The 27,902-nt window shown below is 44.9% G+C and overlaps 1 protein-coding gene across 1 annotated transcript in view; it reads right to left on the reverse strand.

The window, feature by feature from the left end:
* RTTN (rotatin) overlaps positions 1–27,902 on the reverse strand; it is a 478,682-nt gene that overhangs the window by 143,271 nt on the left and 307,509 nt on the right. Inside the window, exons 32-34 of the mRNA XM_030212687.1 lie at positions 9,322–9,396; positions 3,018–3,207; positions 2,139–2,221 (exon numbers count right to left, since the gene is read on the reverse strand). Coding sequence (XP_030068547.1) covers positions 2,139–2,221; positions 3,018–3,207; positions 9,322–9,396 — 348 coding nt within the window. The remainder of the gene's footprint in view (positions 1–2,138; positions 2,222–3,017; positions 3,208–9,321; positions 9,397–27,902) is intronic.

A 27,902-nucleotide genomic window follows, 5' to 3' on the forward strand; every position in this document is an offset into this window, starting at 1 on the left:
GTACCGGAGGGGTAGGGCGCAACAGCTCTCCCAGGATCTCTGGGAGAACAGCCCGGAGGCTCTCGTGCAGAGCGGCTGTGGAAAAAGACATGGAAGCCGATGCAGGAGTCGATGTCAGAACCTGTTCCGGGCTGTCCAAAGGGGAGCGCATCGACACCTCTTGAACAGAGGGCAAGCGGTCCTCTCGGTGCCGATGCCTACTGGGTGCCGACTCCCTCGGCGACCCAGAGCTCTCGGTGCCGACACGGGAAGGGGACCGGTGACGATGCTTCTTCGATTTTTTGGAACGAAGCACGTCACCGGAGCTTCCCGGCACCGACGAGGAGGACGTAGAATCCAGCCGTCTCTTCCTCGGGGCCGAGGCCGAAGAAGGTCGGTCTCGGTGGGGGCTGTACCGCAGGAGCCCTCAGGGTAGGGGGAGACCCACCCGAAGGCTCACCGCCACCAGCAGGGGAATGGACAACCCTCACCTGCACTCCAGACGAAGCACCACCATCCGACGACATCAGCAGACGAGGAGGTCTCGATACCACCGACGCCGCCCTCCGATGTCGCCCCGATGCAGAGGGCCGATGCCTCGATGCACTCGATGCAATCGGGGGTGAGGATGAAGGTCCGGGCGCCGACGACGTCGAAGCAGTCGATACTTCCGGTGCCGATGCCAACGAACAGCCCGAGAACAAAACGTTCCACTGGGCTAATCTCGCTACCTGAGTCCGCTTTTGCAAAAGAGAACACAGACTACAGGCCTGCGGGCGGTGCCCAACCCCCAGACACTGAAGACACGACGCGTGCCTGTCAGTGAGCGAGATTACCTGGGCGCACTGGGTGCACTTCTTGAAGCCGCTGGAAGACTTCGATGTCATGGGCGGAAAAATCGCGCCGGCGAGATCAAAACTCAAAATGGCGAAAATGGCACCACAAAAATAGGGGGAAGAAAACTTCGAACCGAGGCCTAAATAGGGTCTACCCCGACGACGAAAGAAAACTTACCGGGGCAAAACTAGAAGTACGGGAAGGGAGAAAACCATAAAGGTCTCCTTCCGACACCTTTTTTTTTTTTTTTTAGAACCAAGTCGATAAACGACGCGCGAGGTCAACTTTGGGGCGCGAACGGCGAAACACGACCGTACCGAGCGCGGACAAAAGAAGACTGGCCGGCACGAGCCGGTTCGGGCGGGAAGACGGCCGCGCATGCGCGGTGCGCATCGGCGCGCGAGGACTAGCAAAGGACTTTGCTAGAAAGTGTTCCGATTGGAGGGGCTGCCGTGGACGTCACCCATCAGTGAGAACAAGCAGCCTGCTTGTCCTCGGAGAATATGTAATAAACATGTACTTTAAAAGTGTAATACCTGGAATTTGTGTTTCAGCTACTTCCAATTCTTTGTGCTCTGTTTTCCCTACTCACTGAAAATCACTGTTGGCCTTGCTCTCAGGACATTTTTTGAAACCATCTATCAGATGGATTTTGGTGAAATCCAGTATCAGTACCAAGAACTCAGGAAGACTCTCTGCTACCAAGACCCATCAAATGGAAGGGCCCTTGTAATATGCACCCAGGGCCACCGAGAGACAGAGCCGAGCTGGATCCAAGACTGCCCCCCTCCCACTCAGGACTCAGCTATCACCTTCCTAATCGGGATACAGCTGCCACCACCCCTCCCTCATTCAGGCCGCTACCGCCCCGCACCTTCCTGTGTCAGTGTGTCTGCTTCTCCCCAGCCTCCAAGGGGGGAGCAGCGCCAGGGTCTGTCTCCCTCCTGCTCCTCTGTGTGGGGACAGGGTCATCGCATTAACACAATCAAACAGGTCCCGACAGGAGCAGGAGACACACAGATCCCAGCACCGAGCCCCCCTTGGAAGCTGAACATGGGGAATTTTGCCCCCCCTCCTTCAGCAGCTCTGTATGCACCTACAAATGGATAAATGCTCCCCAATTGCTCTAAATGATTTTTAGATGCATTTTGCTAAATAAACCTGTACACCACCAGGACAAATAAGCTATATCTGTCAAAGTCCATACTTGTACCATGCTAGGAAACTCAGAGGACAATGTATTTTCATGCAATCATGTATTTCCCAGCATAAGATAAAATCCTAAAATTTGAAAGAGACACAAATGTCATTTTAATACTTACCATGGTACTTGATGTTGATAAAGAACTTGGAGACTGTTCAGAAAGGCTAGGACACTGCCAAAGATACCCTGAGTTATCAAAACCTGAAGTAAAATAATGAATTTTAAAAGTTGGTCATTCTGTGATTATCAAAAGTCATGGATAAATCTTCATCACTTGTTCTGAGAACAGGAAGAGCATTTTTAACAAAAGGGCATATTTAAAATTAGAACCGCCTCAGAAGTCAAACATGCTACCTACATAACACAGAGGACAACGAGGATGAAAACTACCAGAGTGAACCACAGGTTGGAAAAATTAAGCCTTCTTTAGAAACAAAAGAAAAGCCATTCTTACTTTAATATTAAGTCCTCATCACTGTAATAACCCCTTTACTACAAGTTCATTGCCCATGGCTAGACAAAGCATCTAAATGTAAAGAGAAAAGTGAGAAGAAAGGGAAAGGGAAATGGGACTTGATATACCGCTTTTCTGAGGTTTTTCCAACTACATTCAAAGTGGTTTACATATATTCAGGTACTTATTTTGTACCAGGGGCAATGGAGGGTTAAGTGACTTGCCCAGACTCACAAGGAGCTGCAGTGGGAATCAAACTCAGTTCCCCAGGATCAAAGTCCACTGCACTAACTACTAGGCTAAGAGAAAATGGAAAAGTGTTGTCTTGTTAAAGAAGTACTATCAAACATCAGAAGTCTGCATTATTGCCTATCAGCAGCAGTTTTTAGGTAGCATATATTAAAATGCTCAGTTTATGAGTCTAAGTAGTAGTGTTTGACTTCAGGACATTTTCTTTAGACATACACAGTTAAACCCAGAGATTACTTTACCTACTTTTTAATTTTCCTTTAAGATTAAATGAAATTAACAAACACTACTTACTGTTCATGCTGACATTTTCTCTTTTACCAAATGCAATGGAACAATTCATATCAAAATTGTAATGACCAAGATAACAGTGGTTCACCATCCAATTCAATTGTTCATAGAAATGGTAATGATGCAGTAGAGCCTGAAGGGCAGGTCTTCCAATTAGGGACATACCAGACTCTTCATCATGAACACAAGGACCCTGGAGGATAGTCACAAAGAGGGTGACTTGAAAACTTTACACTGGAGAGAGAAAATATATCAAACTTTCCCCAAACAGAATGTGCATAAAGTGAAAACAATTACCTGTAGCAGGTATCCTCTGAAGACAACAGGGCATTCATTCTCACGTGTGGTGAAGTCATCCACGTCGTCTGATGATGAACACTTTTACAGCGTCCTACAGCTTTAAGAGCAAGTGCCAGGATCCCCAATGTGCGTGCATGAGTGCTTTCTCGCACAACACGAGAGCATGGGACCATCAGTACAGTAAATTAGCTATACAAAAACAAGAGCAAGGGGAGGTCGGAGGGTATGTGAGAATGAATGGCCTGCTATCCTTAGAGCATACCTGCTACGCAACTGTGAGCTCAAAATATGAATTAACCTGAAACTATACATACTGTGTGAGAGTGCAGCTTGAAACAGAAAACAGGTCTAGAAGGTTGGAGTTGGATTCTAGACCCCAAACAAATTCTGCAGAACTGTTTGTCCAAACTAACTGACATGTTGGGTATCTTGCTCAAGGCAATAGTGGGATATAATTGTGTGGACTAAAGACCACATTGAATTCTTCTATAGAGTCTGATCTCAAGTGGGCTACCAACACTGCCACGGCACTGACATTATGAGCTTTCCCATTACCCTCAAAAGTCATATCATCTTGGAAATAAGTGAAAGAAATGCAATCTGAAAACCAATTGGAGATTGTGTGTTTCACAATGGTGCCCCCCCATCCTGTTGAGACCAAAAGCAACAAAAAGCTGGGTGGACTGTCGGTAGGGATAGTTCACTCCAGATAAAAGGTCAACAATCACTTGCAGTCCAAGGTGTGCAATGTGCTTTCACCAGGATAGATATGTTTTGGAAAGAATATGGGAAGAATGATAGACTGGTTCAGGAAAAAAAACTCTTAACAATAACTTAGGCAGGAAATTAGGGTGCGTGTGGAGAACTACTCTGTTATTATGAAATTTGGTGTAAGGTGGATCCACAACTAGGGCCTGAAGCTCAATAAAGTAACAAGACACCAAAAACAAGACCTTACAAGTCAAATACTTCAGATGACAGGAATCAAGCAGAAGAAGCTTTCATCAGCTGGATGAGGATGACATTGAGGTCCCATGGACTGGAAGTTGGGATGTAGAAGAGATCTCTCATTCTGTATTATGAAGGTCAGAAAACACTTCAATCTCCAAGTTTCTTTGAAAGATAACTGCAGAAGAAGACGGAACTAAATATGCCTGGGTCAATAAAGGGCGATCAGAATTATGGGTCCACGGTCTTGCTTGAGTTTCAGCAAAGTCTTCTCCACGAGAGGGATAGGAGGATACGCATAGAAAAGGCTATTCCCCCAATGAAGGAGGAAGGCATCCATTAAGAACATCAGAATAGCCATATTGGGTCAGACCAGTATCCTTGCTTCCAACAGTGGCCTTTCCAGGTCTGTCATGTGCCCTGAACCTGGAACAGTACTGAGGGACTTTTTGATTCAATCGAGTGGCAAAGAGATCCAATAAGAGGGTGCCCCACACTCGGAAGATCTCATGGACAACGCCCATTCTGAATGACAACTTGTGAGGTTGCATGACCCTGCTCAGTGTGCCGGCCAGGGTGCTGGATTAGCCCGCCAGATAGGTGGCTCTGAGAACTATCCTGTTCTGGATGGCACACTGCCATATCCGGACGGTCTTCTGAATTGGCCTCCAGTATCCCCCTACTCTACTTGTTGGTGTAATACACGGCAACCTGATTGTCCATTTGAATGAGTACAGTTTGGTTGAACAGCCAATTTCTGAAAGCCTTTAGAGCATTCCATATTGCCCGTAGCTCCAGAAGGTTGATCTGAAGATTTGTTTCCTGAGCAGACCAAGCACCTGAGTGTGAAGCCCATCCAAGTGAGCTTCCCATCCCAGGCAGGATGCATCCTTCATTGGCACCTTCTGGGGCTGAGGAATTTGGAATAGAAATCCCATGGTCAAATTGGATAGAACTGTCCACTGGAGGGACTCAACCAACTTCGGTGTTACCTGGATGACATCCGCTAGGTTACCGGAAGCCTGACACCACTGGGAAGCTAGGGTTCTCTGAGCGGTTCTCATGTGAAGACGTGTCAAGGGAGTGATATGCAGAGTTGAGGCCATGTGACCTAGTAACATCAATATCTGCCGAGCTGTGACTTGCTGGATGGCTCAAAACCGAGTGGCAAGTGCAACTAGAGTATCCAATTTTGGCACAGAGAAAAAAAAAAGCTCACTCCTGCTCCATGTCTAGCAGGGCTTCAATTACTCCAACTACTAAATTGGAAAAGATGGGACTTGAAGTAGTTTAAAAGGAACACTAGGCACTGAAGCACCCAAAATGTTCTCCGCATGAACTCCTGTGCACCATCCTTCGACGTGCTCTTCATCAGCCAATCTCCAGGTAGGAAAACATATGGACTCCCAGTCTGCATAGTGACACTGCCACTAGACACTGAAAGTGAAGTGTTCCAACACAAAATCTGAGATACTTCTTGTGGCCTAGATTTATAAGGATGTGCGTATAGCCATTCTTTAATTTCAGGAGTACAGCCAATCTTGAGCCCGAATCATTGGGAGAAGGGTGCCCAGGAAAACGATACTGGACTTTTCTTTGACTAAGATTGTTCAGGGTCCTTAGGACTATGATGGGTCGTATCCTTCCTGTTTTCTTTGGGACAAGGAAGTACCTGAATAGAATCCTTTCCCTTCTTCCCCTGGTGGAACGGGCTCAACTTCATGGGCCTTTTGAAGGGTGGAGAGATCCTCTGCAAGTACTTCCCTGTACTGAGAGATGATGCAAGATGCTTTCGGAGGGCACTTTGGTGGTCTCCAATGCAGGGTGTAACTGACACGGACTACCTGAAGAACCAACCGGTCAGAGGTTACAAGGAGCCACCTTTCTTAGAAAAAACTCAGACTCCCTCCCACAGGTAGGTCGTCTGGAACAGTCACTGTTACGGCTATGCTCTGCTGGAGCCAGTCAAAAACTCATCCCATTTTGACTTGGGAGCTGGCTGAACCTTAGATGCACACTGTTGATGAGAACAAGTACATAGAGGCTGATAATGCAGAGGTCGGTGAGGAGTGTACCTAAGCCTCTGAGAGTAGTAGGATGAGGAGGGTGCAGAAGGCATCATGCGGGAAAGAGTATTGATGGTATCAGTATGTTTTTTTTAATGAGGTCTGTGACCTCCACCTCTCTCCAGAAAGATCATCCTCCCAGCACATGGCATCTACTAATCTCTGCTGGACCACCGGGTCCATCTCTATATTCTGGGCAGACATCCTGGATGCCACAACAACATTATCTTAAGCTCCCCTGGCCAGAAATTTGACACACCTTCTGCTGCTTGGTCAGCTAGCGAAGAGATATGGCCTACTCCGGTGGGAGAGAATCTGCCAAATCAGTCATAATGCGCATAAAGTTCCACAAGTAGAGGCTCATGTAGAGCTGGGTATGACTGTATATGGAAGATAAGCACAGAGGCCTGATATATCTTCTGCCCAAAGGAGTCTAGAGTTTGAGCTTCTCGGCCTGGGGGTACCGAAGCAGTCTAGCAGTCTCTGGAATGTCTGGCTCATTTGAGAATGGATTCCATCACCAGGGAGTGATGAGACAACTGTGGCCTATCAAACCCAGGTGGATTCTGGATCCGATTCATAGTATCAATCTTTTTGTGGAGGACAGGGACTGACAGAGAGGACTCCTAGTTTGTCACCTGAACATTACACAAGATCTTGTGAAGCAAGACAGTCAAAGTCTCTCTAGGAGGAGAGTCATAGTCCAGGACCTCGAACATCTCAGCCCTGGGCTCGTCCTGAGTCTCCAAATGAATTGGAATGGCAGTCAGCAAAAAAACTCCTCACAGGAGAGCTGAGACTGAACATGAGTGTGAGGAATGTGGTCCTTGCCTGAAGCAGCGTCAAGATGCAGGCTCCATCCTCGACTCCGGCAAAGCTTCCTCCATCGACGTTGAGGGGGTACCTGTATGGGCGGCTGTCGATACCAGTACCACACAGCACTGGCATTGGTGACCTTAGAACAAGCTGAGGGTCTTGTGAAGCAGCAGGTAGAGGCACTGATGGCGCAAGCACCCGATTCCAATGCACTCTGCTACAGTATGACCGCCAATTGCTCCTAGAGCATGGCTCGGATATGCTCATCAAAGGTCGACGTTGGGAAAGGCTGGGGCATCAGTTCAAGACAGGCTGCTGATCTGCTGGTGTCAACTAAGGTATCTGGTCCTGGCTGCATGGAGGCCCCCACATCGGCACCTCCTCGATTGAGGGGGCTCTCGCCTCTCGGTATCAAAGCTTCTCGGGGACCAGATCCCTCAGTGCTCTAGTGCTCCCGGGACCATGCCTGTGCTTCTTGGCTTTCGCCTGATGCCAAACATCGACACCCCTCAGTGCCAACAATAATGACGCTTTGAAACCCCATGCCTCCTCAGTGTCGGGTCTGATGCTGACCGGTCCAGGGGGGCCCTGCACAGAGGACAGCATCAAGTGGAGACTTACTCGATGCACATCCTCCTTCAGTGTCGGATATGGGTCTAGCAGCCATAGGGACCGATGCCAGTGCAAATGCCGACATCGATGTCAATGATACGGACCTGGCTCCAAAAATGTTCACTCTGAGCCTCTCCGGACAACCGTGTTCTTTTCTGCATATGCAGGCAAAGAAGACAGCTGGTAGAGTACTGGAGACACCAGGAATGGGTGTCAGTTCCAGCAATGGTTAGACTGCACCAAGCACGGTGCTTGAAAACAATGGGAAACTTCGATGACATGGAAGGAAAAACTGCCATGGTCAAATCAAACGACTCGATGGGATAGTAAAAAGGGGCAAACCACAAAGAAAAAAGGAGGGGTAAAATCCTGACCAAAGCAGGCCTCGTGAGCATGTAAACTTAAAAGTGGGGAAAAATAACTAAAACTGTAAGGGGATGAAAGGAAAAACTCCCCCCAAAAAGCAGACAAACTGGAGCAAAATATTCCCCAAAAAACAGCAACACACCAGATGCTGTGAAGAGCCATGAGCAGCGTATTTTCTCCTCATGGCAGATGAAGAGAGACTGATGGTCCTGAACTCTCGCAGCGGCCAGGAAGGCACTTGCGTATGTGCAGTGGGAATGCTGGAGTGTGTTCTTAAAGTTGTACTACACTGTAAAAGTGTTCTGCACTGGGCAATGTGGATGACGTCACCACATGTGAGAACAACATGGTCTGCTTGTCCTTGGAGAATATTGTATTGAAGCATTTTACGTTACAGTATCTTTACAGGAAAACATTGTTGGTCACTTGTAACAGACTTTTTCTGTAGACAGCAGAATGCTTAAGCATACAAGTGGGTGATGTCAGTGCACATCACAAGGATGGAACAGCTCTCCCAAGGCTCAGAACATAATGGGAAGTTCTGAGCATGTGTGGCCCTTCCAATGCACAGTGGGTCTCCTTAGCTTGTTTAATTTACTTATACATACAAGTTTTTATATACCACTTACACGTTAATAAAATCAAAGTGGTTCATAAATGCAACAGATATGCACACAACCAATAGCATTCTGTAAATTGCCTGCATAATGGTCGGCTCCATCTATGGCCTGCCAATGCTTCTCCACTGTGACCACTCCACTAACAGTTATGCACTATGCTGTACCATTTGAGCGTGTAATTACAGAATACCACTTAAGTGCATAATTGGCATATACATTTAAATGACCTGTTATGGAATTTATTTATAAAATTCATACCCTACTTAAAACTAAATGACTTACAATAAAAGAAAACATAAAATGTTCTACCTAAAACTTCAAACTTAGAATATAAAGGATGTACTATAAACATACTAGGAGGCTACTATAAAATTACATACTGGAAAAAGCTTGCAAAAACAAATAAGTGGCGATATTCAGACATTACAGAGCTTATTTTCGGAGCACACAGATGTCCAGGACACGTCCAGATCCAGATTTTGCAAAGGCAGAAAAGGGACATTCAACACTGCAGTACATCCAAATAGCAAGGGGGCAAGTTGTAGGCATGTTTTGGGCAAGACTAGGGATGGCACAAACCTGCCAAGTGCAGTCCTTGGAATCTTCCCCATCTGGCATTGGTATCACAAGCAGGTTCTGAAGAATATATGCAGCCTAAAGACATAAGTAAATATCAACACTGCCATCTTGCTGCAGCACATCAAAAAAGCAACAGAAGAGAATTCAGAATAACTCTTATTAGCATCCTAATATTCTTTGTTCAATAGGTCAAACTTGTATGCTAAGGAGAACACATTGTATTTTACTTGTTAAACCAATCACAAGAGTTGATAGTGCATCAATTTAATTACAATACTTAAAGTAGCTACTTGTTTTCAAAGTGTGAAATGCTTATGATGACTTACCTCTCACCTTTTAATTTACTAGCTGAAATTAGTAGCTCAAAACATAGCTATCTGCTTTTTGTCAAACTGCCAATCTCTTCAAATATAAGGTCCAAATGAAACTATAATTAAAAGCCAATATTTCAGAATAAAATCTCAAAATCCATAAAAAAAAGTGTCTCTCTTCAAAAACACCTGAATAAAATTCCTCCAGGGAAGAAATGTAATAACCACGTAGTATACAAACTGCAGGGACAGCAATTTTCTTATATGAATAGCGGTATACCAAATGGCAGTATACCAAATGTATGAATGGTGGTATATCAAATTGGGGTAATGTAAGCAAAGGTGGCCTGGAGCCAGGACAAACTGGAGCCACACAACAGGTGCAGGTAAAGGAAAATACTATTTATTGTAAGTATCAGGTAGGGGTCCTGTTCCATTCACAGGTGGGGGCAAGAAATATAAATATAAAAATGTTCCTTAGACGTAACAAGGTTCTTCAGTGGGCTGCTCCCGTAGGGCCACAACATACATTACTGTCTCTCAGCAAAGCAATACACTTTACTTGTACCTTGGTCTGGGTCCCCTGAGTAACCAATAGTCTCTAGCAATTATTCAGGTTAAAAATCAAAAGTAGCAAGCTACCTGACTGTAGCAGTTGCAGTTCACACATAGGAGGTGGAGGTAAATGCAGTTGGCATCGCTGCTTCCCTCGGGGCATCTTTAACCTAGTTGTGCCCCGGACTTTTACACTTCCTGGACAATGCCCTCCTGGATCCACCCCCCTCATGTCACTTCCCCCTTGGGAGGAACTATGGGTTTTAAGGTGATTCTGACACTGTGAGGGCATATCCTTAAGGGGAAGTGGCAGCATCTTATACACTCCCTCACAAAAATGTTCAAATAAATCAATACCCCCTCCTAATGGTTAGTGCAGTGGGCTGAGAATCTAAAGAACTCACCTAGGCACTCAAGGGAAAAAGGGAACCAACTATAGGAATACACTCTAGGCTGAACCAGTCAACACACATGGAAAGGGGATGCCACTCAAAGGAATACTCTAAGGTACTCCACTAGGCACTCAAGGGAAAAAGGGAACCAACTATAGGAATACACTCTAGGCTGAACCATTCAGCACACAAAGGAAAAGAAAAACTACCTATAAGAATACACAAAGCTGGCCCCACAACACACAAGGGAAAAGGGAACAATAAGCAAACAGAGGAAGCTGCCTTGACACACAGAGGCAGATGCACAAAACTTTAATGAGCCTTTAACAACCCTCCAAGGAGGAAATTTTGATCCGTTGCATGCATCAAAGGGCTTTTACTGACGAAGCTAGCAGCTAATGAAAACGGAATGCAGATGAGCAATTCCTGTACAAACCCCATTGTAGCAAGATGCACTAACCTTTACGCAGGAAAAACGTAGGAAATCTAACGAGAGGTCTGGACCTCTCGTTGTGGCTGCGCGGGCCTGGAAAACCTTTAAAAAAAAAACCCAAACAAACCTTGAGCCAATCCCAGCGCATTAGCTGAGCTAAACGCGCTTTGATTGGCTCAGCTGAGTGAAGCACGTTATCCAAAAAAGTGCCTGCAGCATCGGAGCCAGATTTTTTGTTTAATAAAGCTTCTAAAGAAAAACGTGAATCCTTCTAAAGTAAAACATGAATCAACTGCACTCTCCTGCTAGGATCATAAACGCTTGCCTTAGGAGCAGGTTATGGATGGGGATCACAGTGGTCTTTTGTTACAAGGGGGTTTATGAAGGACGTCATTCTGAAGTCTTGAAAAGGACTTCTTCAACTGCACTTTCCTGCTACGATTACAGATCTAGAGGCTCGCACGTCCCAATCCCCCCCTTGCACACCCACGTCTGACGTAAGCAACCTATGTAGGTTTAATATGTTTGTGACATGCGCAGAGCAGCCAGCAAAACGCTTGGCTGCTCTGCGCATGCTTTAGGAGCCGATTACGGATGGGGATTACGATTCTTTGATACATTGTACTTTTCAATACCGCACCGGGCATGTGTGACTTGTTTTTTTTGTCCATTCTTCGTTTTTTTAAAATCGTTAGGGACTTTAACGATTTAGATTTTTTAACGTTTGGTTGATGCATCTGGCTCACAAAGACCAGAAAAGGAGCACTGCTCACGAAACAGAAGACTGATTCAGCAAACAGAGAACTAAAACCAACAAACAGGAGCAATATACAAGGACAGGGGGACTGTCAAACAGAGACAGAACCACAGGGAGCAGAGCAACAGCTCAGCACAACAAAGGGAACAGAGAAAGAGAGAGAAAACTAAACATACAAACTGGAACAATACAAGGTACCAGCTTACCACAGACAGCACAACATTACAGCAGCAGAAAGCAGATCAACTGTAGGGGGGTGAGACAATAAAGCTCATGCTGGGAATACCCAGCACACACAAACACACACAGAATCAACAAGAACCAAGGACAAAGGCTAAACTGGAACACAAGCGCCCAAGCAAAGGCTGGCTTCAGATAAGCAAACAAAGCAATCAAATGCTAAAGCAAGAGTTGTAGGGAAAGGTATGCTTAAGTAGATCAGGCTTCTGTCCTCTGCTGCATCAGACATCAGCTCCTGGCAAGCCAATCAGGAGTGAGTCCCAAACATTCCCCTGCCTGCTTGCAGAATCCTAACAAGTACAAACACTAGGGGACACTCAAGGAAGGTACATAGAAATACTTTTAAAACAAAGAGGAGGAAATTATTTCACTCAACGAATTGTTAAGCACTGGAACTCTTTGCTGGAGGATGTAGTAACAGCAGTTAGCGTAGCTGGGTTTAAAAAAGTTTTGGACAAGTTTCTGGAGGAAAAGTCCATAGTCTGCTATTGAGATAGACATGGGGAAGCCACTGCTCGCCCTGGGATTGTAGCATGGAATGTTGCTACTATTTGAGTTTCTGCCAGGTACTTGTGATTTGGATTGGCCACTACTGGAAAGAGGATACTGGGCTATATGGACCAATTGTCTGACCTAGTATGGCTATTCTTATGTTCTATCCACACCAGCAGAGTTCACTGCCCCTTCCATATATACTTGACAGCCTCAATAGGGTATATCACCATTTATATAGCATCTTGTAGCCATTTTCCATGAGGCTACCAGCTATGTAGATTTTTTAATTAAATTCTAAAAAGATTTTTCCCCATCCTTTTTTCTCATAGCTTTTCCCCAACATCTTTTTCCCACTCTGCAACATATTTTATAGAGGGAGCCCCTTGCATAACAATGCACAATAGAATCCAGATATTTCCCCTGCTTCAGCACTTTCTCCAATGGCATCTCTTCCAGCCTTAACTCACATACTGCTTGACTAAAAATGCACATCTTCCTATACTGGAATACTTTTCTCAGCTCTACCCCATTCTTCTCCATCAATTCCGCATAATCTACTACCTTTTCTTCATCTATTATTTGGCCCAGAAAACGTAGCCTTTTACCATCCCATCTTTTGTATGTACAGTCTGCCCTATCTGGTAGAAATCCACTAGCATATTGTTCTGGGATAGATTACTTTCTATCTTGTAGGAGATTTGATCATTGCTGGCACCATACTGTGATCAGTAATTGTATATAAGGATTCATTTTTCTTTGTATTAACCACAATTCCCTATCTGAGAGCCATGGCACTGCCCAGAGTGGTAGTGCCCCCCCCCCCCCCCCCCCCAACTGTTGCTCCAGTGTAATCCAGCATTTGGTATTACCTCCTTGCCACTCTGACAAGACTAATCTGTGCTGCTCTATAGTATATTGAAAGTTTTTTTTTTACTTTTTCAAAACATATAGAGTCTGTAATTCAGAAATCATTTTAGACATTAAGGAAACAGAGCAATTCAAAATTGCTTTGATCCTGATAAGTTTAGATTGTTAGTTCAGGTATTAGTTTTATCTAGACTGGACTACTGTAACATTATTCACAATGGCTGCTTAAAGATCTTAGGAAAAGATTGCAACTTATTCAGAACTAGTAAAAAATGCCCGTTTCGAAAGGGAAGGAAACGGGCGCTAGCAAGGCCATCCTCCACCCTCCCTCGCTGTTCCAGACTCTGCCCTCCCTCCGTTTTCACCCCCCCCCCCCTCCGCGACCCTGTCGACCCCCCTTCTCGGCGATAACCGTCCCCCGCCGCCGTCCAGTACCTGTGCTGACGGGGGATCCCAACCCCCATCAGCCGCGAAGTCCTGTGCTGGCCTTCGCGGCGTTGCTTCTTCAATGATTTTGTGTTCAAGTTCCTCTGCGTGCGTCTGACGTCAGACGCACGCAGAGGAATTTGAACCGAAGAGCATTGAAGAAGCAACGCCGCGAAGGCCAGCACAGGATTTCGGCTGACGGGGGTTGGGGTCCCCCGTCACCACAGGTACTGGACGGCGGCGGGGGACGGTTTTTGCCAAGGGGGGTCGACAGGGTCACGGAAGGGGAGTCCAGTGGGCCGTAACGCGGGGGGGGGGGGGGAGTTGTTGTAATCGGATGGAGGGTGGAGTGTGGAACTTGGAGGGAGAGGGGGGGGGGTTTGTGTTGCCCCGCTCCCTGCCACTTGCTCCGAAGTGGCAGGGAGCGATGCAATGACAGCTGATTCCCAGGCAGGGAATCCCCTTGCTTTGGTATCAGCTGTCACTGACGTCAGTGCGTGCCTGCCTAGCAGACCACCTCTGAGGGAGGCACGGTCCCAGGCACATTCGAACGTTGGAGGTGAGAATTATTATATAGGATATGGCAGAACGGCTGATATTTTCAGCAGATAGATTTAAAACAGCTACTCCTTTGCTTAGCAGATTACACTGGTTACTGGTGGAAGCCCGGGCTGAATAAATTACTTATAGGTGTGTTTAAAATCATTCAAGGTATTGCATCATTGTATTTAAGTGATCTTGTGCAGTTTTTGCACAGTAACCTGGCTATCAATAGGAAGAATCGTGACCTTATGTTGCTAAATTTTCCATCAGTCTGATTAATAAGATTTAAGAGGTTGTTTAAATCTCTTCATTATTTGGTTGTTTCTTGTTGAAATTCTATACCATTAGAAATGCATATGTTTGGAATTATCAGATATTTCATAAAACTTTTAACACGATTTTATTTCATGAATATCTGGATTAAGTATAGTATATACCTTATCTTTAATGGACTGTAATCCGCAAAGAACTAGGATTTGGATTTGTGGACAATAAATTGCATATTACATAACATAATATAATTGAAAACTAGGTACTGCCATCCCAACCCGATTCCTGGGTCAGATGAGCACAGCTCTTTGTACCCGGCGTGATTCTCATTTCCAAATATAGGCAAATTTATGGTGTAGTCGACAGAAGAACCACTCAAAACGTTTAGGGAGTACCATCACATTTACTGCATTTACCCTGCCTAGCCATGATACGTTCAGGTCTTCCCATCACTCTCTCTACATATTCCCTGCAACAGAGAGGGATAATTAAGTTCATATAATTTTCCAGGCCAATTGCTATATTTACTCCCAGATATCTAATATAAGATTTAGCAAACATAAAAGGGTATTGGATTACCAGTCATTCCATTTCCCCTCCCTCTAGGTTGATATTTAATATTTCTGACTTTGCCATGTTTATCTTAAAGCTCAAGACTTGGCCAAAAGCCCCTATCACATATGATAGTGAGATACTGGGGTCTGCAATTATAAACATTAAAATCTTATGGGCATTCCTTCCACGCATTATACCCGGTATAACCTGTTAGGACATCGATTCCATTGTCAATGCTCGTCTAAAGCTGTCAAAAGCGTGACAGCCAGTTATAAATCCTGCTTGATCATCTCATACTAATTGGGGCATAATGGTTTGTAGTCTCTTTGTAACACAGTAAAAGACAGCAGATAAAGACCTGCACGATCATCCACTCTGCCCAACAAGGTGGCCAGAGCCATACCTGCCACTCTGTACAGGTTATAGTCATTCATGCTTAAACCCTGATTGGCAATTTGCTATCATGCCAGCCATATACAGGTAGTTAAATATGATGAAAACTTGGGACAATATCTCTCTATATAAAACGCACCTCCAACGTTCTAATGAAGCCTCTCTTAGCAAAGTGAAGGGGGTGAGATTGCATTGTGTCTGCCCCGCCCACGCATCAAACGTGATGACGTCGAGGGCGGAGCAATGACATAACCAATCGCATCGCTCGGCAGCGAAGCGTCAGGGAAGGAGGCGGCGCTCTCGACGTCTAGCCTTCCCTTCGCTGTGTTCCGCCTTCTTCAAGGATGACGTCAAAAGAAGGCGGAACACAGCGAAGGGAAACCTAGACGTCGAGAGCGCCGCCTCCTTCCCTGACGCTTAGCTGCCGGAACCGCCACGGAGGTAAATTTTACAAGAAGGAAAAAAAAAAAAAAAAACGCATGTTGGGGGGACAGAAGAGGGTGGCCAGTAAAGTACAACAATGGGAGTGGGAGGGCAGGGGAGAAACGACAGCATGGATGCCAAGGGGGGGGGGGGGAGAAGAGGGCGGGCCAGGCTGGGACATGGGAGAGAGAGGGAGGGGGGGTCATGGAAGGGAGAGAGGGGACTTGCTGGAAAAGGATGAATGGAGGCGGCAGGGGACAGAGGAGCATGGATGGCCATGGATTGGGAGGGGAGGGCTCAGGGAGAGAGGGGAATTGCTGGAAAGGGATGAATGGAGGGGGCAGGAGACAGAGGAGCATGGATGGGCATGGATTGGGAGGGCAGGGCTCAGGGAGAGAGGGGAATTGCTGGAAAGGGATGAATGGAGGGGACAGATGGGCATGGATGGATATGGATTGCAGGGCAGGCCTCAATGAGAGAGGGGAATTGCTGGATAGGGATGAATGGAGGGGCCAGGTGACAAAGGAGCATGGATGGGCATGGATTGGAAGGGCAGGACTCAGGAAGAGGGGAATTGCTGGATAGGGATGAATGGAGGGCACTGATGGGCATGGATGCATATGGATTGCAGGGCAGGCCTCAGGCAGAGAGGGGAATTGCTGGATAGGGATGAATGGAGGGGCCAGGTGACAGAGGAGCATGGATTGGAAGGGCAGGACTCAGGGAGAGGGGAATTGCTGGATAGGGATGAATGGAGGGGACAGATGGGCATGGATGGATATGGATTGCAGGGCAGGCCTCAGGGAGAGAGAGGTATTGCTGGATAGGGATGAATGGAGGGGCCAGGTGACAAAGGAGCATGGATGGCCATGGATTGGAAGGGCAGGACTCAGGGAGAGGGGAATTGCTGGATAGGGATGAATGGAGGGGACAGATGGCCATGGATGCATATGGATTGCAGGGCAGGCCTCAGGGAGAGAGCGGAATTGCTGGATAGGGATGAATGGAGGGGCCAGGTGACAGAAGAGCATGGATTGGACTCACACTTTCACTCTGACTCTCAAACAGTCACTCTCACATACACTCTCCCAAACATACACACTCCGAGGAAAACCTTGCTAGCGCCCGTTTCATTTGTGTCAGAAACGGGCCTTTTTTACTAGTATGTTATAAAGAAAGTATAGCTAACAGCATTTAATTTGTTATTTAAGATGTCTTCCCCTCCCCTTTCAGTTGTACAGCATACGATAATACAGTGGTAAACAATACTGGAGTTGCTAAATCATTTGTCTTTTGCCATTTGTGGGACCGTAGAAATCTGTCTTGCACTGACCTTAGCTCCCACTAATCTTCCCCAAATAAGAATCTTAATAGCCATGTTTTGTTGCCATCCCCTTTCTATTTAGGCATCACCTGTGTTTATCCCATACATTTTTGAATTTCCTCAACATTTCTGATTCCATCACCTCTCCTGGAAGGGCGTTCGAGCCATCCACTACACTCTCTGTGAAAAAGAATTTCCTGATTTTACTCCTAAGTCTACAGCCCTGCAACCTCAATTCATGTCCTCTAGTTCTACCACACCTACATCTCTAGAAGAGGTTGGTATGTATATTATTAATGCCTTTTAAGTACTTTGCCATGAGTTTATTACAGATCTTATAATCTGTACCTAACAATGATACTGGCTGGTATGACCCACAATGGTCCTCCCTTGGATTATGGATACCGTTACTCTAGCAAGGTGTCAAGAATGAGGCAATTCTGTTTCTTCATCTAGGGAGTTAAAGCCTTTTGTGAGGATTTTTTCTAGATATTTCCTGAAATACCTGTAAAATTTGTTGGAAAATCCATCTAAGCTTGGTGCTTTGCCATGGGGCAGGGTCTTTATGGCCCACAAAATTTCCTCTAGGGTTATTGGACTAGAAAATTATTTCTGCCTCCCCAGATGTGAGCCTTGGCAATTCAATTTAACCTAAATTCCAATTTATATATATCTGTGCAATATCATAGGAATGCTTGTTGTATTACCTAATTATCACTATGCCCATTCCCAGGTGGTCCCTTATACTTACTATAGTATTACATTTCTTCCCCTCTTACTTTTAAGCTTATGGGAAATAATCTTCTTGCTCTAGGTCCTGATTCAAAACAATCCTATTGTAATTTCTGGAGATTATCAAGTTCCGCAGCAAATTCGGTCTCAGGGCTTCCAGTGACCTATGGGCCCTTTCAATGTAGCCACTATGGCAAGGGTAACTGGGAACAACCTAAGCTTACATGAAAACTGAGTGTCCAAACGTATATTAATATTCAATAAAAGCACTTGGGTGTCCAAGTGTCCACATAGAATAGCCTCTCACCCCACAATACCAGAGAACCAAAATGCGGGTGCTCTTTTGTAGAACTGCCCCCTGTTGTTGTAAATGCACTTATATATAACACTTATCCCCATAAATTATTTAACATATATCTTCAAAAAAAAGTTCTTTTGGGGACTATCAGAAATACATTCACAGTAAGGGTATCGCAGTTGTAATTTATCCCATAACAAAACAGAAGAATTAGGGTTGGGCAATGAATCTCCACAATCCAATCAAGAGAGGAAACCGAAGATGTAGATTAAAAGTTTATTTAGAAGTATCTTATCAATTAACAAAAAGACCCGATGGGAGGAAGTGACGTCACCCAGAGAGCATGGACCCTTAAGACGAGAGCACTGTGGGGGCTGTTTTGTTTATGGTGATTTTCCCTTACCTCGAATAGTGTCTGGCAGTCTGTGATAGTAGAGTTTGCTGTAGGATGCTAATGACTGCGCACAAGAAGCTATATAAATTTAAATACACTCAGTCGAGAGATCAGCATCAGAGCCGTGGGGCTACAAGTAAGGTGTCCTTGATAGGCTCCAATATGGTGGAGAAGCACACTGAATCAGAGGAGGGTGACCTCGTGGTAGAGGCTGCGTGCACAGCAGAATCCACTAAGTAGTAGTATAGTAGTTTCAGTCTTTGAAGGCTGGAATGAAGGCGTTTCACAGGGACCTGCAGTCTTCAATCTCAAGGCTCTGAGGGGATGTCCATGAGATCGGGAACCACACTGAGCAAGCGGAGGAATGTACTGAGGGCTTGGAGGCAACAGTGCAGAGCACTGCACAGGCTCAGCAGCAGAAGCAGAACAGTAATCAGGAGATCCTCGATCAGCTCGAGGATCTCAAGAACCAATAGCAGAGATGCAATCTCCGCTTTAAAGAGATTCTTGAAGTGAAGTGCTTCAAGGATTGTGAATGAGTGGTGCTGCAAATCCGTAACTTTCTCTTCGGCGATGTGGAGAGGGAGAGGTTAGAGGAACCCAGAAAGCTTATTTGTATTGATAGGGCCCACTGAGGCTTGGGGCAGCAGAGAGATGATGTCCTCTGAGACAGTATTGTCTGTTCCCATGACTTTGCTCAAAAGGAGGAGATTGTAGCTCAGGCCAGAGCAGGGAAGGAGTTTACATGGGAGAGAACTGTAAAATTTCTATTTTCCAAGATTTGGCACAGGCAACACTGCAGAAATGTTGGGCATTGCGGGAAGTTACTTGCTATCTGAAGGCTAAGAACCACAGATACTGCTGGCTGTTTCCTTTTGGGCTGTTAGTGACTGTCTTGGGAGATCAAGGAGGATTCAGTCTCAGGGAGATCAAGGAGGATTCGGTCACTAGAGGAAGCTTGGTGGGCTCTTTTTGAGTTAGGATGCGAGCATCAACCAGGGAGTACTGCTGGACCCCAATCATCATCTTCTGGATTTGCTTTGTCATCTAAGTGGAAGCACATACCCAGCACATTCTCCAAAACCCAGGGCACCAGGGTAGCCTTGGATACTTGACTTGTTTGGACGGGTGGGCCTGGAATTTCCACTGTTTCACATTGTGTGCCTCCTGGGGTAGACTAATAAGGTTGTGTCATGAAACATCTAGCCACCCACCTGAATACCCCACGGTCACTTACAGGGTCTATCCCCAGCACAGCTCAGGTCTGCCTGCACCTGCTGCTTGTGCTCTACACTAGCACCCTCCTCCCGTCAACTGGGTCACAACTACCTCTGGGCGAGTCTCCCACTCTCAAATTATCCCCGGTGATTCCTAGGTTACTGGGGCCACACTCCCAGTGGTCCACAGTGAAGAACCCAAAGACCCAACACACAAAATACCAGGATTCTTAGTCAGTCCAGACATGCAGAGATAATAACCTAAAAATGTTTATATTGTCATGAAAAATTAGAGCAAACAGAAAAGGTGCAATCAGCAAAACAATAATAGGTAATTGAAATATGGATCAATTATAACACTATCTAAACATTTGTTTACTATCTAAACAGAACCTGGGGAGATCAGGACATATAGCTGCTCACAGGTTATCAAATATAACTGTTCACAGGATCTCAGCAAAGGGATGTTTCTCTCTTTTCTCCCTGGCTAAGACTGGAGAAAATAGTCAGTATATTCTAGATCAATTGAGAACCTGGGCCAATCAGAGCCCAGAACAACAACTTTTAAAAGTAGCTGGCCACATCACTGCAGGTTACCTCTTACCTGTGTTAACTAAAGAAGGAGTAACACAAACAACCACCAAATGTGGAGGAACAGGATCTGCTACAAACAGAACAAAGTCAGAGAGAAGGGAGTACCGTGATCAACAGGACTCTTCCAGAAAATCCCAGGAGGCATAATGATGAAGTAGAAGTCTTTAATCAATACTAAAATAGGACTTGAAATGGCACAAGTCTAGCATTTTCCCAGCACCTTTGGATAACATTGCCTTCCTCAGAGTTGTATTTTTGAGGCCGCCATGACCCTCACTGGTGTATCGTGTGTTATCAGCATTTCTAGTACATTTTCGTTGTTTTTCACCACTCACAGACTCCTGATGCAGGCACTTCGCCGAAACACGGTGCCATATCAAGTCCTATTTTAGTATTGATTAAAGACTTTTACTTCATCATTACGCCTCCTGGGATTTTTGGAAGAGTCCTGCTGATCAAGCTACTCCATTCTTTCTGATTTAACTAAAGAATGAACAGTCAGTTCTCTGTAACAGCTTTAAACATAAACATGCACCACCTGCTGGCCAAACTAGAGAAATACACTTCAAGAAATAATACACTTTTACAGGCTTAAAAACCCATTGCTTTGTCACAGTAAGGGTTTCATATCTATAACTGTTCTGTAATTTTGGATGGTGTGCTGTGTGAATGAGGGGGGGTGGGATTTATGATGTGGTCCAGGAGGGTATATGTGATGTGGTCTGGGGTGGGTCATGCCTCTTTGGAGTGGGTTACTTCCTCCTTTAGGTGGGCTGGCAGGGCGGGAGGGAGGCCAGAATGGGGATCAGTTTAGGGAGAGGGGTAGTGGTATGGGGTTGGAAAGGGGGGATGGAGGGATGAGGGTAGGGTGGGGGGTTGAGAAGGAGAGGAGCTACAGTGGTAGCAAGGATGGAGGAGGAGAGTTTCTTAAAGTGGATACTTGGGGGGGCGACCTAAGATGGCGGCGTAATAGGTTGCACGGAACAGCAGCTCTGATCCCGACTCAGCAAAATATATTTCCTCGAGGAAGAATGCCACATACTAAAAGAAAGGCGACAACGAAGGTAGTTCCCCCACCTACCTCGACTCCCAAGGTGCTTCAGTCGGGTCTCGAGCGCTATTTTGCGCCAATCTCCCAAATAATAGGAGATACGGATCCTATAGTGGGGCTCTCTGGGGAAGCGGAGGCCCTGCTAGGAGAAGAAATATCTCTTTCACCACCAGCAACAGTGAGGCCTCCATGCCCGGCGTCAACGACGAGGCCTGATGAACAGCGACGCCCTACCGGAAGTGTTTCGGGCGAAGTTGTCAGTGAGGGGCGGGAAGCGTTGGAGAAGACGCCGAGAGCACAAGAAACAACATTAGGAACTACGAAGGAGGTAAATCTGGCAATGATTTGGACAATGTTGAACAAAATGGATGGGACATTACAACAAACTTCAGGAGAAGTGAGTACTTTTAAAAAATAATTTCAAGAGTTGAATTTAAAGGTTAACCAGTTAAAAATGGACATTGCTGAAAAAGTGACTGATTTCCAAAATAAAGTAGGATTCTTTTCAAGAGTTCAAAGTCAGTGTGGTTAAAGATAATGCAGACATCCGAAGGAAATTGGATCAAATTGAGAACTTCAATAGAAGATTAAACTTGCGGTTATTGAACTTTCCCAAACTCCCAGGGATTAATCCTTATGATTTATTTAAAAGATACCTAAATGAAGTTTTAAAAATGCCCCTGGAAGCGATGCCGCCTGTCAATAAGATATATTACATTCCAAGTCCCAAAGGAGAGAATGGGAAAAAACAGGATGGACTACACACTAATTTAGATCTTGAGAACATTTCAGCAATACTAGAGCGTTCGGTAGATGAAAATGCAGACCGGTCAACTCTGATAGTTTCCCTGCTTTTCGAACAGGATTTGAATAACATAATGAAACTTTATTTTAAAAATTTTCAAACCTGTTTCGGTGGGATAAAAGTACAAATCTTCCCTGATGTTACAAAATCGACCCAACAGAGAAGGAAAGCTTTTCTAGCATTAAAAGCAAGAACGTTGGAGATAGGTGGGATGTTTTTCCTTGCCTATCCGTGCAAAAGCTTAGTTAGGTTGGGTCAGGTTAAATATACCTTTTTTTCACCAAATAGTCTAAAATCATTTCTAGATTCTAAGCAAATGTAATAGTTAAAGTAAATGGGAGTATTTACGCCACCTTATTTCTTTTATATAAGCTTAAGTAATAATTCTTCCCTAACTCTGTTCGCCCCATGATTTAAATGGGGTCTAAGGAAGCCTAAAATGTATGTTTGTGATAATATGCTATTACCTTTTTTTTTTGCTTTATTGTTTATATGAAGAATTATTGAATTTCTTATTAATCTAACTATTGCTGTATTTCAAAACAAGTGTAATCTTGTTAAAATTGAAAATCAATAAACAAATTGAAATAAAGTGGATACTTGGAATGTTCGGGGACTTAATGATCCTGGTAAGTGCAGCATTGTCTTTGCTGAATTGCGCCGGTTACAATGCGATATTGTGCTATTGTAGGAGATGCATTTGCATCACAGGGATTATCATTTGCTGCAGTTTAGACAGTATGGGGTAATTAAGGCAAATGGTCCGTGGGGGGGGGGGGGGGGCAACATGTTGATGGGATAGTAATTTTGGTGCATGTTCTTTGTCCCTTTCAGCTTGGGGAGGTTTACCAGGAATCGAGGGGCACTGTTTGGTGCTTAAAGGGATACTGGGAGGGAGGGCTGTCACTATTGTGAATATTTATGCCCCAGATTTCTAACAGGAGAGATTTTTTTTTTTGCAGGCTTGTTCAACCTATATTGCAGTTTATTGCATGGGACTCTATAGTGGGTGGAGATTTTAATCTTGTTCCTGACCCTGGCTTCAATCATTTGAAGAGTGAGGGAGGCTTCTTGTAAACAGAATAGAACAGCCTTTGTCACTCTAATGGGACGTTTAGATGTGCTTGATGTGTGGCATCTGTGTTACCCTGCACAGCAGAACTATTCTTTCTATTCCTTCCCCAAGCATTCTTACACCTGCCTGGATGCCATTTTGTGTCACTGGAATCTTGGGGTTTTGTGGATTATGCCCATACTGAGCCCATCCAGGTGTCTGATCATGCTCCAACATGAGTTTCTTTGTGTAATTTGGGACAGGAACTTGGAAGGAAGTTTTGGAGACTCAATGAAAAGTTGTTGGGAGATAGAGAGGTGTGTGAGGACCTTCAGCAAGTGATTCATTTTTTTTCTGGAGGCTAATGATACTAGGGTGGTTTCAGATGGGGATTTATGGGTTACACTGAAGGCTATGATTAGGGGTTATCTCGTACAATGGGGACGCGAAAGAAACGGGCTACAGCAAAGTCGAAACTCCAGTTACAGGTGCAGCTGGTAGTTTTGGAGAGCAGGCATAAAGAGCAGTTGACTGAAGTAAAATTGTGGGACCTTGGTGAGGTACGTGAGGCTTTGGAGTGCTTGCAGGTGGAATGGGTTGATTTCACGCATCAGATGCTTAAGCAGTGGTTTTTTTAAGTGGGAGGGTGTGACCATTTATCTTTTATGGACTCTGCAATTTGGGCACATTTTTTGGATTACTAGAAGTTATATAGTGTGGATGACCAGAGTTCGCAGGGGGAGGGGGGATATTCCCGGTTATTTGGATGGTGTTTGCCTCCAGCAGCTTTCAAAGGCTGATAGGACATACTCAGAGATTCCTATTACCTCTTCCGAACTTCTTGGAGTGGTGAAAAGTCTTTAAAAAATGGAAAACTTCCAGGACCAGATGGCCTTATGGCACTATTCGGGGCGTTTTGGGGAGAGTGGGAAATGGGGTGTTTGAGTGACAGCCTTTTCCACCTACCATGGGAGAGGCGGGAATAACAGTTCTGTTGAAGCCTCATAAGGATCCGGTGGTCTGTGGGTCATATAGACCCATATCTTTGTTGAATGCTCATGTTAAGTTGTTAGCAAAAATTATGGCAGATCGCTTGAACACTATTTTACTTGATTTAATTCATATGGTTCAATCTGGTTTTATTCCTCAGCGTCAGGTGGCAGACAATATCCGCCATACCTTCAACATTATTTGGGGGTACCAGCGAGCTCAGAAAAAGTTGAATCTTTTATCTTTAGATGTGGAGAAGACCTTTGACCGAGTTTGCCAGGACTATCTTTGGGCTATATTAGATAAGGTGGGTTTTGGGAATAGATTTTGTATGTGAGGTTGTTGAGTACTACAACTAATGAGGCTGATAAGGTTTGTTTATGGCAACATTTTACATTTCACTGGGCTACTCAGGGAATTCATTATTTGAACATCCAGATACCTAGAGATTTGCAGTATTTGTACAGTTTGAATTATAACGGGTTTTTCCTCAACTTAATCTTGAGATGAATCGATAGCGGGGGTCTTGGGATATCTTGGTGGGGCCGTATAGCGGCTATTACAATGAATGTTCTTCCCCGGTTGTTGTTTTTGTTTCAAACTCTACCTGTTGAGATACCTCAGAGGATTTTGGTTAAGGCCCAGCGGGAATTGTCTCAATTTGTTTGGGGGGGGGGGGGGTGCTTCTAGGTTGTCCTGTTCGGTTCTGAGGCACCCCGTAGTTTTTGGAGGTCAGACTGTATCGAATTTGACTTGGTATTACTGGGTGGCCCCAGTTGCATCAACTTGAAGTGAGATATTGGATGTGGAAAGCCTGGAACCATATTGGAGCAGGATCATTTTCCCAGTTTTGCTTTGGCATTCGAGCCCTGTGGCTTCTTAGTGAGCGAGGATTAGTAATGTTTTTATGAGGCATCTGCTTCTTCTATGGGATAAAGTTAGGAGCCGCTATAGTAGCTCCGCTAGGGTCTCCACTTTGACTTCAATACAGTTTGAGCCGACCTTTAGGGCAGACATGGGGGGGGGAGACAGATCTTTTGCTAAATGGGAATCCCTAGGATTGGCCTGTTTTTGTGAGCTCTTAGATGAGGGGGAGATTGTTCCCTTTTCTGATCTCCAGGAGTCTTATGATCTTCCTTCTCTAATCTTTGTTCTTACTTGCAAGTTAAAAATCTCATAGCCACTCAGGGCTGGTTCAGTGAGGACCCAGAGGACAGGGAATCTCTTGAAAATTTATGGGTGTCCTTGGGAAAGGTGAAGTGTCCTATTTCTATTCTATATAAGTTTCTTTGTCATTCTGAGCTTCTTAGGTATAATTTCATGCTAAAATGGATTTGGGTGGGGAACTTAGTAAGTGAGAATGGAAGAGTGTTTTTCTGTAAACTCATAAATCTTCAATACCTGTTTTGATTAAAGAAAATGCCTATAAGAAGGTTTCTCGCTGGTATTATACACCAGTTAAATTGAAAGTCATGTTCTGTGCAACCGCAACTGTCACCTGCTGGAGATGTTTGCAGGAACAAAGGACTTTTTACCATATATGGTAGACATGTGGATTAAAGCATGTTTTTTGGACTTCAGTGACTCAACTTTTGACAAGGGGACTGGGTTGTGTGTTTCCTTTGGAGCCTCGAGCTTGCTTGCTTGGCCTTTTGAACAAAAGGGGCCTTTGATGGCAGATGCGACTTCAACGTAGCTAAATGTGAAATTGCTGTACGTTGAAAGCAAGCAACTGGCCTCACGGTGCAAGCTTGGTTACACTAATTGCAATTGTTGGCGGAGTTTGAAAAATTGACTGACCATGTCAGGGGAAATTTGATCCCCAGAGACAGGAATGGACTTAGCTACAAGTTCTCCTCACTTCTGGGGTGGGGGCGGTTGAGGGGGGTTGGGAGGAGGGGGGGCCTTGAATGGGTGGCCAGTGAAGAACCCACGGTGGTCACCATATTAGATGGGGCGGTAGGGAGGGGGAGTCATGGGGGCAGTTGTGAATTGTTGGTTGATGGTTGATTTGTATACTTTGCAACATAAAAACATTTTTCAATAAAAATTTATTGATACCAAAAAAGACCAAACAGGGAACCATGTTTCGGTGAACCATCACCTGCCTCAGGGTTAATGAAATTTTGATCAATAAGATAAATAAATTCTGCTGCGGTAATGAAATTTGATAAGTACTTTAATCTACTCGTAAAACAACGGGTGCTACTTGAATATTTTCTGACCACTGTTTTGTGGGATGTTCAGAATAAAAATCCAACCAGCTCAAAATTGCTATTTCCTAACACTGTCCCATGTCGGGTCTTTTTGTCAATTGATGAGGTGCTTTTATATTAAAAGCTTTTAAACTACATCTTCAGTTTCTACTCTTAATTGGATTGTGAAGGTTCATTGTCCTTCCCTATTTCTTTATGCTTTGGACTTTTGCACAGGGATTGTTTCTTCTGTTGTCCTTCAGTTTGTCAGAGATAACCATCCATCCTCTGACATGAAATCCATGTTTTCCTAGCACTGCTTCAGGGAGCGTGGTAACGTTAAAATGAAATCACATATAGCTTACTATTGAAGACAGCTAGCATCCTACACTGCAAAGTGAATAAGAGTAAGCAAAACGTGGAGGAGTGGCCTAGTGGTTAGAGTGGTGGACTTTGGTCCTGGGGAACTGGGTTCGATTCCCACTGCAGGCACAGGCAGCTCCTTGTGACTCTGGGCAAGTCACTTAACCCTCCATTGCCCCAGGTACAAATAAGTACCTAAGCCGCATTGAGCCTGTCATGAGTGGGAAAGCGCGGGTACAAATAAATAAAAAAAACCCAAGGGAATGGTATGATATGGGTTAGGGAAGGAGTTCTGCTGCCTCTACTATGTTAAGATTTATTTATTTTATTTGCTACATTTGTATCCCACATTTTCCCACCTATTTGCAGGATGTGAGGATGATCATGATCTTAAGGAGGGCAATCAGATAGATAAGGGGACAGCAAAAGCCACATGAATGCTTTAAGGAAAGGCCACCAGGACTAAAGAGCTGATGTCTCATTTTGAGAGCTGAATGCAAATTTGGAGACCACACATGTAATGATAGGCTAGGAGAACTCTGATACAGACATTTAAATATATAAATGTACAGGAGACAGACATATTTCAGTGGAAAGGAGACTCTGGAACGAGGGCTAACAGGATGAAGGTTAAAGGGAGTAGACCCAGGGGACTGGAGGTGGAGTCTGGATAGGAAAGAAGAGGAAGAATTAGGAAGCAGACAGAGCAAAGGGAACGATCACCACCAGGAGATGGATAGATCTATCTTGCACCTCTGTTCCTAGTGTCAATGCCTCCTCTCACTCATTAACACTCAACTCAGATCCTCTCACTCACTCTTCACACTCTCTCCCTCATTCACTCTCACCACCTCTTTTGATGCCCTCATATATATTTTAAACCTCTCTGGCCTTTGACCCCCCT

The sequence above is a fragment of the Microcaecilia unicolor genome, chromosome 1, assembly GCF_901765095.1.
Source record: "Microcaecilia unicolor chromosome 1, aMicUni1.1, whole genome shotgun sequence".
Taxonomy (NCBI): Eukaryota; Metazoa; Chordata; class Amphibia; order Gymnophiona; family Siphonopidae; genus Microcaecilia; species Microcaecilia unicolor.